The sequence below is a fragment of the Scleropages formosus genome, chromosome 8 (genome assembly GCF_900964775.1).
Source record: "Scleropages formosus chromosome 8, fSclFor1.1, whole genome shotgun sequence".
Lineage (NCBI taxonomy): Eukaryota > Metazoa > Chordata > Actinopteri > Osteoglossiformes > Osteoglossidae > Scleropages > Scleropages formosus.
Window position 1 is genome coordinate 26298660 of NC_041813.1, and position 12694 is coordinate 26311353.

The 12694-nt window shown below is 48.4% G+C and overlaps 2 protein-coding genes across 3 annotated transcripts in view; one reads left to right on the forward strand and one right to left on the reverse strand.

Moving 5' to 3' along the window:
• Positions 1–3584, forward strand: part of LOC108937167 (ubiquitin carboxyl-terminal hydrolase 43-like) — a 34522-nt gene extending 30938 nt beyond the window's left edge. For both annotated transcript variants that reach the window (XM_018756951.2, XM_018756952.2), the window contains 4 exons: positions 383–686; positions 792–950; positions 1050–1211; positions 1436–3584. In XM_018756951.2, coding sequence (XP_018612467.1) covers positions 383–686; positions 792–950; positions 1050–1211; positions 1436–2427 — 1617 coding nt within the window. In that variant the 3' untranslated portion in view covers positions 2428–3584. The remainder of the gene's footprint in view (positions 1–382; positions 687–791; positions 951–1049; positions 1212–1435) is intronic.
• Positions 3585–9465: 5881 nt separating this feature from the next.
• mchr1b (melanin-concentrating hormone receptor 1b) lies at positions 9466–12181 on the reverse strand. The gene is made up of 2 exons (XM_029254063.1): positions 11818–12181; positions 9466–11009 (listed from the first exon to the last, which is right to left on the reverse strand). The coding sequence occupies exons 1-2, from the start codon at positions 11870–11872 to the stop codon at positions 9982–9984; spliced, it is 1083 nt and encodes a 360-aa protein (XP_029109896.1). The 5' UTR covers positions 11873–12181; the 3' UTR covers positions 9466–9981.
• Positions 12182–12694: the final 513 nt, after the last annotated feature.

Below are 12694 nucleotides of genomic sequence, written 5' to 3' on the forward strand. Positions count from 1 at the left end.
TTTCAGTTTAACAAGACTTTGCTGTATTGTAACTGTTATTAAACTATTAATGTGCTACAGCAAGACTCCACTTTGAGAATAGCAACAAACATGCTGGCGGCATTTCCTTTATTATTTTCTTAGCTGAAAGTATGTAAAGTCACTTACAGTATTTGACCCTTTAATGCAGAAGGCCTTTTTATTGGGGTAATTGTTACTCACAGGTACTGCAGCAACTTGGGTTCAGGTCACGAGGCTTAAATTAGACCAATTGCTGGATAACAAAAGAGCTCCGGGTACAGGCGTCAAGGGTGGGGTGCTGCTGTTGTACCTTTGGGTGCAGGTACTTGTGGTTGATGCGTGTATGAATGACTGTTGTACCTGTCTCACTGTTGCCTGTCAGCTGGCCCCCGACGATGCCTGGCTGTGTCCGCATTGCCAACAGCTGCAGCAGGGTACCGTGCAGATGGGTCTGTGGACTTTACCTGACATCCTCATCCTGCACCTGAAGCGCTTCCGGCAAGTGGGTGAGCGCCGCCACAAGCTCTCCACACTGGTGCGCTTCCCGCTGTCAGGCCTGGACACCACACCCCACGTGGTACAGCGGACCGCCCGGGGCAGCCACCCCCCACTGCCTTCAGACTTCCTGTATGACCTCTATGCCGTCTGTAACCACCACGGGGGCATGCATGGTGGGCACTACACAGGTACGGTGTGTTTGGGTATGTTTCTATGGTGGTCAGAACAGAATAACTTATGAAGCAAGACCACAGGAGTGTGAGGTTTTTTGTGACACTTCTGTACAATCACAGCATTCTGCAGGAACTCAGTGGATGGCCAGTGGTACAGCTACGATGATAGTGCTGTGGACCAGGTGCCAGAGGAGGAGGTCTGTACCCGTGGTGCCTACATCCTCTTCTACCACCGACGCAATGCCATCCCTTCTTGGTCAGCCAGCAGCTCCGTTAGAGGTATATCGAGGTGTTCATGAAGGCAGAAGGTGCAACGTCCAGAGAGTTCTGCCATATATAAGATATGAGATCAAAATCCCTGCTCTTCTGCAATTGCAGGATCCACCAGTTCATCCAGTTCTGACCACTGGCTGACCCGCCTGGCAGGGAGCAGTAATAGGGGCAGTCTGGTAAGCAGGGTGTCCAGTGCCTGTCCATCTGCCCCAACCAGTTCGCCAGAGTCCTCCCTCTTCCAGAAGGATCCCCTCCAGGGGAGGAGTGGTGAGTTGTTGGCATCCCAGTGCATGCATAATTTCATGGTGATGATGAACATATGTCCATGGTGTCATTTTACAGATATTGCCGAACTACCCATGGTCATCACAGCAATTCATCAGTTTTCAGGTTGTTCTGGCTTTGTACGTAAATCTGAAGGTCAGCTATGTTCATTAGCAGAGGGTTAATGGTCAGAGTTGTGTTGTCTCCCCTTCCCCGCTGTGCTCCAGAAGGGACTGAGTCCGAGCCATTTGTAAGGGGGGGTCAAGGACGAAGTGCAAGCGTCAGGACTCCCACTCGTACTAGAGATGGCTTGAGCAAGGTGATGCCACTGCGCTGGTCCCTTGGATCCAGAGATCACCGCAGGCCACTGACGGGGCAACTGGTGGAATACCTGGAGTCAGGCCGGCGGCCACGATGCACCGGGGAACCCATTGTCCCCACTGGCTCCGTGGAGGGGCATGGGAACATCCCAAGTTGTGTCCCTAGACTCAGCAATGGGGGCCTGTCTGACTCCCCTTGGGGCCCAGAGGGTCAATTCATAGGGCAGACAGACAGCAGTCAAAGAGATGGGAGAATACAGGTCAGGGTGATGTCCCAAAAGGCTGAACAGGACCAAAGCAAAACCCAGGCCCACGCATCCAGTACTGTAGCTTACTCCTCCTCAGTGTGGGACTCCCCGGGGAGTAGTGCCAATAGCCAGCTGGAGTCAGAGTCCAGAGTAACTGGGGAGCAGGGCCAGGAGCTGGGCAAGAGGGGTAGGAAGGGGGATTCAGGAAAGAACCCTGATGGCCTTTTGTCATTCCTCAGACCCAGCTTCCTGAAGAGGGAGGCCCAAAGGAAGACCCTGGGCGGCGGGGCTTGTGGGGAAGAAAGTACAGGGAGGGGGACTGCAGCAGTCCATACAACTTTATCTAGACCCTCCCTCTCCAGCAAGCTAACCAATGGGGCAGGGAATGGCAAGGCAAATGGCACACCTATTGGCTGCAAGGAGTTGTGCGGGGGCCTGGAAAATCAGTGCTCCTCCAGTTCCTCCACTGTCAAGGCATGGTCAGACCCAGAGGCCATAAGGATGAACACCTCCCCACAGAAAAGCTGCCTGGTCCCACCTCCCCCCACCCTCACTTCGGACAGCTCCTCCTTCGCCGCTCTGCACCAAGCTGAATGCAGCGCACTCTTGCTGCTGAGCCAAAAAAGGCAAGTTCCCGAATCCACCTTTTAATAAATGAGCCAGTGTGTGTTGAACTAACACACCCTCCACACCCTTTCTAGTCCTCCGGAGGGGGACTGTGACCGTGGAGAGCCCGCAGGAGGCACGGAGATCTGTGTGTTTCCCAATAGGGAGAGGAAGTCAGAGCTTGGATGAGGAAGGTCGAAGAGACATTGCAGACAAATTTTTACGCTTTGGAGTGGACAAGCAGCGAGGTGGTATGTCCAAGACAAACGGACGTTTTCACGATTTTTAGCAATATATTCGACATCAAGTGCCTCTAACACGTGACTGAAAGAAACTGAATTAGAAAAGTTAATACTTAATCACAGGTGCACATTGGTGAATAGCGATCATTTACTACTTAATACCATTGTTTTCGCTTAAACGGAATCACAGCTTGTTTACACAGAATGTTCAGTTTTTAGAGAGTTCTATGCAGATGCAACCTAAGCAGTACAGTGATTTCTATGCCATTGATTTTGTTGTGTGCTGTACGACAAGTAAATTGTGTTAAGTATTTTTTGTACATAAATGCTTAACGAAGTGTCTAAATAGAAAAGAAACTGCTGACTGAACTGACTGTGCTTACACTGGATGTACATATATTTGTATTTTTATTTTTGTATATTGTGAATAGTGTGGTTCTTTGCATTTTTTTGAAGCACTAAAGGCACCGGATGTATGTACTTTCTGCACTGGCTAACAGAACAAACACCCTAGAACTGCAGTTAGATCACGTTCTGTCACTCTCAAATGCAAGCTAGATCATCAAGGAGAATAAAGTGATGAAAAAATGTTTTGGCTAATGATCTGTCAGACATGTTAATATGTATGCATTTTTAAAAAGAGATTTACTTGCAAACAATAAGCTAATGGAGAAAAATCCTGCTCATCAATAAATAAAAAAGTGAATTGTAAGGGATAAATCACATGGGGAGACAGACAAATGTAAGGAACAGAAAACACTGTTTTATAAATGGAACAAATGAAAATGAAATGAAGCAACATGACAAGATGATGTGGTTGACTGGGACCTTGTTGACGTGGAGTGCTTTTAAGTTATGATGCTTTTGGTCTTGGGCAAGAAATTTTTCTGCCGGTGGACAGTAGCACATAGTGAAAGCATAAACATCAAATTTGTCCTATTCATCTCAGAACCACTCATGGGGGGGAAAATGTTTTTTTTTGACATTTTGATGGCAGTAAGGACTTGCTGAAAAGCACAGGAAGTATGTTAACTCGCTGGGGAATTGCAGATCGCCACAGTGCTGTCATTCACACTACGTAGTCATGTTCTCATGTTTTTGTACCTCATATTTATCATGTGCAAATATGACATATTGAATAGATCCATGAGCGGATATCAAATGCCTAACAGCATTTCGTAGCAGGTTCCTTCTTAGCACAGCGTAAGAACCGCGAGGCTACTTTTGCGCAAGTAGTGGAGGAACGCAGTCCAGGGTCCTCCTGCCGCTAGGAACACCCTGTAAGTACTGCAAAGTACACTGTCAAAAAACTTTTTTCTTTTATACACATTTTTCTTCACAGTTTTGTTTGGGCTTGCCAGTAAAATTGAGATAGTCAATCATAGACTATAGTTCAACAAACCTGAAATTGTCTTTACACGCATGCTGTTTGAAACCACTTGTCCCGAGTGGGGTCGCGGCAAACCGGAGCCCAACCCGGCAACACAGGGCACAAGGTCGTAGGGGGAGGGGACATGGCCAGGACGGGACGCCAGTCCGTCGCAAGGCGCTCCAAGCAGGACTCGAACCCCAGACCCACCCAAGAGCAAGCACAGGCCAAACCCCCCACCAGCACCCCAGCGTCCCCTTGTCTTATTTATTAACGTTTTAAATAAACTAGCTGCATTCTACAGACATGTTTTTGTCGGCTCTAAAAAGCAGTAAAATGTCAAATGGAAATTTTTCTTTATCGCTTTCTGATAGTCTGTCACTTTTGAAGTCGTAAACATACTGGAATCTGCCACCCTTTTATTTTACAGTGAGCATTTCACTTTTTCCTGAACTCATTTGAAGATTCTGACTGCTGCTTGCCCCCTTCTGTTCCTCCAAATTCATTTGAAGCCAGTTATCGCATTGTTATATCTCCCCATCAAAGCGCAACACCAACTTCGGAAAGGTGAACACAGACAGGCGCACGCCGCTTTGCGCGTTTGCCGTTCGCTCTCACTCTGCAGGCATCATCCGGCAACCGAACGGCGCAAGTGCGACCCAAAGTCCTGTGGCCGCGAAGATGGTTCCAGGTGTTGCTGTAAACAGCGGGAATCCTAGCTATAGTGCTCCCCCAGCGGTGTTCCCTGGGCCTCCTCGCTCCAAGTATTGTGGCGCAACAGGAGTCCGAACAAGGATCCCTGCAGTTTGCGTAGCTGGCAAATGACATTTCAGTGGCTGCATGTGTTGCATGTTAGTAGCAGGAGGTGTGGGGGCACAGCAGGTTTGGCCAGCTCGTGCTCTCCAGTGGGTCTGGGGTTCAAATCCTGCTTGGCGTCTCCTCCTGGGTGCGGCCCCTGCGCTGCCGGGTTAGGCCGCAGCTTGCTGCGACCCAGCTCGGGACGAGCGGCTTCGTCCTGCGTCTGTAGTTATGCGAAGACATCCAGTCATCGGATCAAGCCTTGATCAAACTGGTTCGAAGCTGTTATGATTGTGTTCGATTTCTGTGACGGGGTCTCAAAAATAAGCTTGCAAGAATTTGAAAAATATTAACATTGCAATTTTGCTTTTGTGCATTGGATGTGGTAGTTACAAGATTGCATACGGTTAGTTAGTCTTGTTATAATTCTACGCCGATCAATACTTGTACAAACAGTTTTCTCCCAATCAATTTACACAAGTGGCGCGAAGGCGGTGCGAGTGTTAAACCGAACTCGTCCTTTCAGTAAAAGGGATCTATATATACGTCTAACGTGTCTACTTCACAACATGACTGGTGTTATTTCACTACCAAAAAATAAAACTCCTAATTTATCATAAGTTACGTGTCAAGAATTGCTTAGCCGTGGTATATTGTTTGCATCTGTGTGTGTTTGAGTAGCTGCAGTTATGCAATATGTTTGTGGTGTCATAAAATGCCAGGAATAACAAAAAATGGTAAATATATATTAAGTGATTTTGTTTTTATGAACCTTATCAAGTGTGTCCCCCCCCCCCCCCCAAACACTTGCAAACACATCTTCCTGACAGCCCAGACATATCAATTTGATGGCTTAGACCAGGGTTATTCCTGCTTATTGTGCGGGAATCATGAGGTTAATAACCCAGGTGTAGACCCCTGTTTTTCACAACTGATTCTTGCAGACCCAGCGTATTGTTTAACTGTAATGTGCATTTAAAAATGCTTCAACGGCTCATTTGTTTTTCTTCCGCACTCTTTCGTCCCACCACCTGGCAGCGTCGATATGCCACGCCGATGTGCGTAACGGAAAAACCAAGCCCGTTGATACGTGCCTTTCGTTGTCATAATGCCTCTCTGGCAACGTGGTGCGTTCTCTGCACGATTCCTCCTCCATGAGCTTTCTGCTTTTGCAGGAGAAAGGAGTGCAAGGAGAAGAGTGCAGGGGGGCCACAAGATGTGTTTCCATAACCACTTTTGTGACAAATTTGTTTATTACGTTGGAACTTCTCATTTTAGAAACCCTTCTCCTCTAGAGACATTGTTCCTAGGTATTTAAATGCTGCAGTTTAAGAACGGGATCATGCTTGCAGCTCTCTCGTGAGATGTCTGGAGGCTCATTGTCAGCAAGACCAGACTCGGAGAGCGGTTTCCCTGAACCTTTGTGCTCTGCGTCCCCTGGCCCGACGTACTTCCTCTCAACGGTGCAAAATCCGTATGCCCGATGTCACCCTGTCTGCCGAAGATGGATACCGACTACTTTTTCCCTTTCGGTACGAAGGCTGTGTGATCGTCAGGTATCTCTCGCACGGTGGAGGTGCCGGCCAAAGGCGGGTTGCCGCTTTTAGTAGCGAGAGACGGCATCTGTTTCGGTTCAGGAAAGAGTCCACGTAAGCCTGCTAGGTTTTTAGACTGAGGAACCGGGAGCCGTTATTTCGTACTCGGTGGAGGAACGTCGCTGCCCTTTCGGTCGACGAACCCTTGCCTTATCGGCGTGCCTGCGCTGCGAAAGGTCATTCCTGAATTGGCGTTTTATTTCCTCGAAATATTTAGCGAACAACTTCAGATGCATTTCTGAAAGCTTTTGGTTGGTGTAAACTGTGTCGCCCTGAGTCTCGGTGTTGTTTTCTGCAAAACTATGAAAGAAAGCCCCCCCCCCCCCCCAAAAAAAAAATGACGGAGGCAGACGGAGGGGCCGTAACCTTTGCTTGCTGGATCTGTTGTGCGCCTCCAATCCTTTTGTGGTTTTTACCCGCACTTGCACAAACGGTTCAGGCATTCAGATCCTCCTGAAGAGACTTCTGTACACAAGTAGAGGTTAATTTCCTGGAGGTGGGGCAAGTTTGGGCCACTAAATGGAAAAAGGAGGATTCTGGTTTAAAGTTGTGCAAGTGAGTGGCACGGTGAGTAGCACTGCTGCCTCACAGCACCTGTGTGGTGTGAGAGGACGTGCGTTCGGTCGCCGCTCAGTCTGTGTGGAGTTTGCATGTTCTCCCCCTGTCTGTGTGGGTTTCCTTGGGGTGCTCTGGTTTCCTCCCACAGTCCAAAGACAGGCTGTTCACGTTCCCCCATAGTGTGTGAGTGACAGAGAGAGTGTATGTGTTCCACTGATGTATGGATGAGTGGCCCAGTGTAAGCAGTGTATCTAGCAGTGTAAGTCACCGTGGTGAATAAGGTGTGTGGGCTCATAACACTACATAGAGTTCATTGAAAGTCGGTTTGGATAAAAGCATTTGCTAAGTAAATAAATGTAAGTGGTTTTTAAACAGTACTGTATTCCGAACACTTTTGCGTGCGTATTCACTCGTTCAGTTTACCTGTTTTTAATCTTATTGTATTTAGATCATAAACCATACATAGTGCCAGTAACTGTCTTAAAAAGTCCAGTGAAAGCAAACGTGATGGGGCACCACTGACATCACTGGCTCAGCTGCTGCTTCTTTTATAGGTTTTTTAAACTGTTTTTCTTGTCCACACATGCATTTGGTGCAGCAGGTTTCACAGTTTGTCGTCTAGGTCAATCATAAGGAAAGTTGGCCCCGTTGCTGTTTGGATGCGACTCTTTTTTTTGCATCGGTGAAATGATTTTCTGTATACTAATAACATGCTAAGCCCTGAGTATTATCTGTGTCTCTTTCATCTTTCATTGTGTGTCATGTAAATTCTCTCCTTTGGATGGCAGCTGCTTAGTGGGAAAGATGTGATTGCTAAGACGAGTTGTATTGCACAGAATTACTTTTCCCGGGTCTCTAAAGAGTCCATAACATTACCAAACGCCCTGGGGTTGTGTTCGCTTTGAATAAAACGCTCTGTTTCGTCTGAGATTTCATGCAGGAGCTTATTTTTCCATCGTTAGCGGCTTTGGTCCTGTTGCCGGACAAGGTTCTTGTTGATTCTCCCTCTTTTGTATGACTGTCCTGTCCCAACATTTGTGCAAATATGACTCAATTTATAACATTTTAAAATGGCAAAAGGATTTAATTCCCGTGTCAGAGATGCACTGCGATCGCGCTGCTGGGATCGGAGCCTCCTTAGATGTTCTTTTAATTTGCTGTCGGCCGTCACCGAGAAGTGAAAAGAGAGGACCGCTCAGTGCTGTGGATTTCACGGCAGCTGGTAGAGTAGTGTTAGCGCTATGGCCTTCGGACCCAAAGGTTGCAGGTTCTAGCCTTACCTCTGGCTGTAGTACCCTTGAGCAAGGTACTTACCCTCTATTGCTACAACAAAAAATTGCCCAGCTGTGTAAGTGGGTAAATAATTGTAACATCAATGCTGTAAATTGCTTTGGAGAAAAGCATCAGCTAAATGAGAGAACTTTCATTCATCAACTGATGCTGTTACGTCAATGTCTGACCTATCTATACGCTGCCCAGGAGGGGTGGGTACGAACTGGTAGATGGAATCCCGGAGTTTTATTTTTCACCCGGTTCATTGCCAGATGACTTAAATGTGAACAGTGCAGTAACAAATTGCCTTCTCTCTTCCGGTTCCTTTACTTTGTTGCAGGTTCTAGTGCCGAAAAACTGCGTGTTTTACAATTATTTACCCTTTATACAGCTGGGTAGTTTTACTGGAGCCATTTAAAGTACCTTACTCAAGGGTACTACAGCTGGAGGAGGGGATTAAACCTGTGATCTTTGGGTCCAAGGGTAGTACCTCTAACCGATATGCTACCAGCTGCCCATGTTGTGCCCTTTACAACGTGATCGCATTAATGGATCATTTAAAATCGGCATGTGCCTGCGCCTGACCTACAGAAATATATATATTTAGATGCATTTTTCTATTTGGTCTTTTGGCATTTTGTGAAAATGACATTTTTCTCTGAAATGAATCAGCGAGGCGGATTAGGAAATGTGCGGCTCAGCTCAGAACACCGATAGTGTCGTTCTTCACAATAATAAAACCATCTGCAACCCAGGCGTTTACATGAAGCGAAATACTCGAGCATCCGCTATAAATGCCATTTCCAAGTTCTGTACCGTATAAGGCTGGTGAAAATATTCTCTGTTAAATTATTGCGTGTTTTTCTTTTCGTTCTGACCTTTTCCCCAGTGTACCTCAGATACTGTTGTTCATTTCTCAAGAGCTAAAAATTATACACTTTTTTGTTGCCTGATGCTAAGGCTTCCTACAGTACCAGCAAATGGCAGGTTAGTACTGTGCTGGTATGTAATGCAGAACGTTCCGGATAACTCATCTTCCCGGACCATATTCGCGCACCGCACACTTATAAATGTATGGACAATAATCGTATTACTTATTCTGCTCATCACACCGTGGTGGATTTCAGAAGCAGTGTGATTCATTTGGGTTAAAAAATAAAGGTATTGACCTTTACATCTCAATGCGGACTTTACTTTGCGTTCACTTCAAACCGTGGTAGGGGGCTAATAAATTCAAATGACTGCCGATGCTTTATCTTTATTTCACATTAACAAAACAAAGGTGGCGCAGGATATCGCAGTTTCTGTGGCGATGATTATAACGACGGTGACGGTAATCTAACGAATGTTGAGCATGAACTTCTGCAACATTCGAATATTGAAATTCGCCTTCTGCTTCTCTGTATTGGGCTCAGCGGAACATTGCACATCGTGGACTAATCCAGTCACAATGAGACAGAATTCAAGCCTGAAAGCAGCACTCATCTGACAATTTTCCATTGCAAAAATGTGAAATTAACAATAAATTGTTCCTTCGCAGTTAAAGCGCACGGTGCGTTACAGACCGAGCAGCACGTAGCAACACCCACGACGACGACATAACCGTTTCTTTAAACTGCTTTCGTGGGCTCCTGGGATTTCAGATTTACGCATGGATTTGACTTTATGGGATATGAACCCAGAATCCACTGCTGTTTTCCCGCGAAACTTGTGACTCTTCGCGTACGTAGGGCGTTCCGCCGAAAAGCCACGCGGAGAAGGGCGCTCAGCGCACGGCCACGGTGACAGGAAGCATGCGGTGAAGAAACTCCCTGGGGGACCGGAACTGTTGCGTGGCTTCAGGAGCAAGCCGCAGACTCGCGCTGCCGTCGGCAGCTCCGGGGTGGACCCTTGCGTCTCGGCGGGCCGCTCGGGCCGCCGACGCAAAGCGCCTCTTGAACGTCTCGCTTAGGAGGATATACAGAAAGGGGTTGACGCAGCTGCTGGCGTAGCCCAAGCTGATGGCGACGTTGTAGGCGTACAGGAAGGCATATCCAGGCCGCTGCACACCCAGGTGGGCCAGCTGCAGGCTGTAGTAGGGTGCCCAGCAGATGAAGAAGGCCAGGCAGATGGCCACAGCTGTGCGGGTCACCTTCCTGGTGCGCGCCCTCAGGCTCCGCTGGGGTGCCGGCGCCACGCTGGACCACATGCTGCGGAGGATTCCGGAGAAGGCAGCGCAGATGATCCCCAGCGGGAGAGCGAAGGCCAGCACGAACTGATAGAGCGTGAACCAGTAGGTGTCCCGCGCCGGGTCGGGCAGCAGCAGGGCGCAGCCTACCGAGCCATCGTGCAGGGGCATGAGGCCCGCGTACATCCACACGGGGGCTATGGTGAGCGGCGACAGGAGCCACACGAGGCCGACGGCCACCGCGGCGACGCGAGGCGTGCGCACGTAGCCGAAGCGGATGGGGTGCACGGTGGCCAGGTAGCGGTCCAGCGTCATGACCGTGAGGATGTAGGTGCTCACCATCTGGCTGTTGGAGTCGAGCGCGGTGATGATGGTGCACATGGTGGCTCCGAAGCGCCAGGAGCCGTTGCCCAGCAGCTGGTGGATGAGGAAGGGCATTCCCAGGAGGAAGAGCAAGTCCGCCACGGACAGGCTGAGGATGAAGATGTGCGGCACCGTGGGCCGGGCGCGGAACTCGCTCTTCCTCACGATGCTGAAGACCACGACGGAATTGCCGACGATGCCCAGAACGCAGATGATCCCGAAAAGGCTTGGCAGGAGGCCGCTGCGACTCTGCATGTGATATTCTGCAGAAAAGCAAAGGAGCGGGATGGGAATTATTTGATTGCTCTAATCTAGTGTTATTTACAAAGAAAACCTTGCTGACCTTTATGATCCTGAGTGTAAATAACCGCCGGAGTGGATCTGTCTGGGCGGGGTGTGGTGGCGCAATGGGTTAGACTGGGTCCTGCTCTCCGGTGGGTCTGGGGTTCGAGTCCCGCTTGGGGTGCTCTGCGACGGAGTGGCATCCCGTCCTGGGTGTGTCCCCACCCCCTCCAGCCTTATGCCCTATGTTGCTGGGTTCGACTCTGGACAAGCGGTTCAGACAGTGTGTGTGTGGATCTGTCTAAATGTGTCGGTCGGCCGCCAGATGTGGAATAAAAAGGAATATAAGGGTATAAGGTCATGATCAGTGGCTGAAATGTACCGTTAACTCCGACAGCTCAAGGGTGTGTGAGTCCTGCTTCCTACCCCTGTCATTTACACTGTTTTTTAAGGGTAAAAAAACTGTACCGCCGTAGAGGAGTCAGCGGTAAAGCGCTGTTCTTTACCGTGGTGCTGAACTCGTCTCCAGCGGGAAAACTTCATCTCCCGTAACAAAGTAACGCTGAAAGGGGCGTTTAGGCAAATTCAGCGCATCGTCGGACTCCTCGCACGCAACTCGTGGTACTTTATTCATCTCGTAGTGGACATTTTTAAAAATGATTTTTCATAACGCGGCTCAGAGTGCCAAGGAAGAACGTGGGTCCCGCTGAACGAAGGCGCGCTTTACGGGATTCAAGTCGGTAAACGAGGTTGTGTGTGTGTGTCGTTCTCTGAGACTCGGACACTCACCTGCCGGAGTTTCACAGGTACTGGTGCAGGAAACCGATGAGCTTTCGTCGAACATTCCCTACCCACGTTTTCCAAAAAAAAAAGTTATCCGAGAAAAAAAGAATCCCAGCTGAATCCACACTAAACGCTCAGATGATTCGCCTTTGACGAGCCCGTCCTACCTGAGGAAGGTTCGAGCCCCTTGCGGACATTCATCGCCCAGCAACACGTGTCCCCGCTTTACGGATCGAACGCACCGCGGTGGCACAGTGCAAATTGTGGCGCTATATCAATACTCAATGAGTCAAATTGGTTTAATAAGGCCGCACTCTGGAAAGTTGTTTTGTTGGAGAAGGAGACGTGTGACGTGATGTCTGTTAAGTCAAATTAGAAGTTGGGCGCAAAGGCTCTAGATATAAATCCCAATGAAAATGTGGCCAGGAGAAGCAATGGTGACATCTCGTGGCAGATACCGGTACTGCAACAATGCATTAAATACTGGTTCGAGACCTGAGAGGGGATTTTTCTTTGACCCTTTTCACCGCTGCTTTCTAAATGCGAGGAGGTATCTTCTAACATCCAATCTAATGAATTCGCGCTGTTCATTTTGGAGTTTCATGCCATGAAACTGCTGGCGGATTGTTGCACAGCCGAGGTCACCTTGCGAATGTTAGACAAAGAAAAGCTTAATATATCTAAGCGGACTGCCATTCTTCACCGTTTTTGAGTAAAAGCTGAAATGCTGATAATTTCCAAGCGTTACGAATGCATGACCAGGGATTCGTTTCCCGTTCTGCGCATCACTGTGCTTTAACTTTCATCGCTGGAGATTATATTCTATGTCCGTTTCGTGTTAAACGTTTTAAAATGTACGACCACAAGGTGGCGCAACTTCTCC

What these genes read in the sequence shown, in the direction of transcription:
- mchr1b (XM_029254063.1), bottom strand. Translation starts at nt 11,872, where the DNA reads ATGTTCGACGAAAGCTCATCGGTTTCCTGCACCAGTACCTGTGAAACT. An exon ending in TACCTGTGAAACTCCGGCAG is followed by an intron (nt 11,010 to 11,817) that starts GTGAGTGTCCGA and finishes GCTTTTCTGCAG; the next exon opens with AATATCACATGCAGAGTCGC.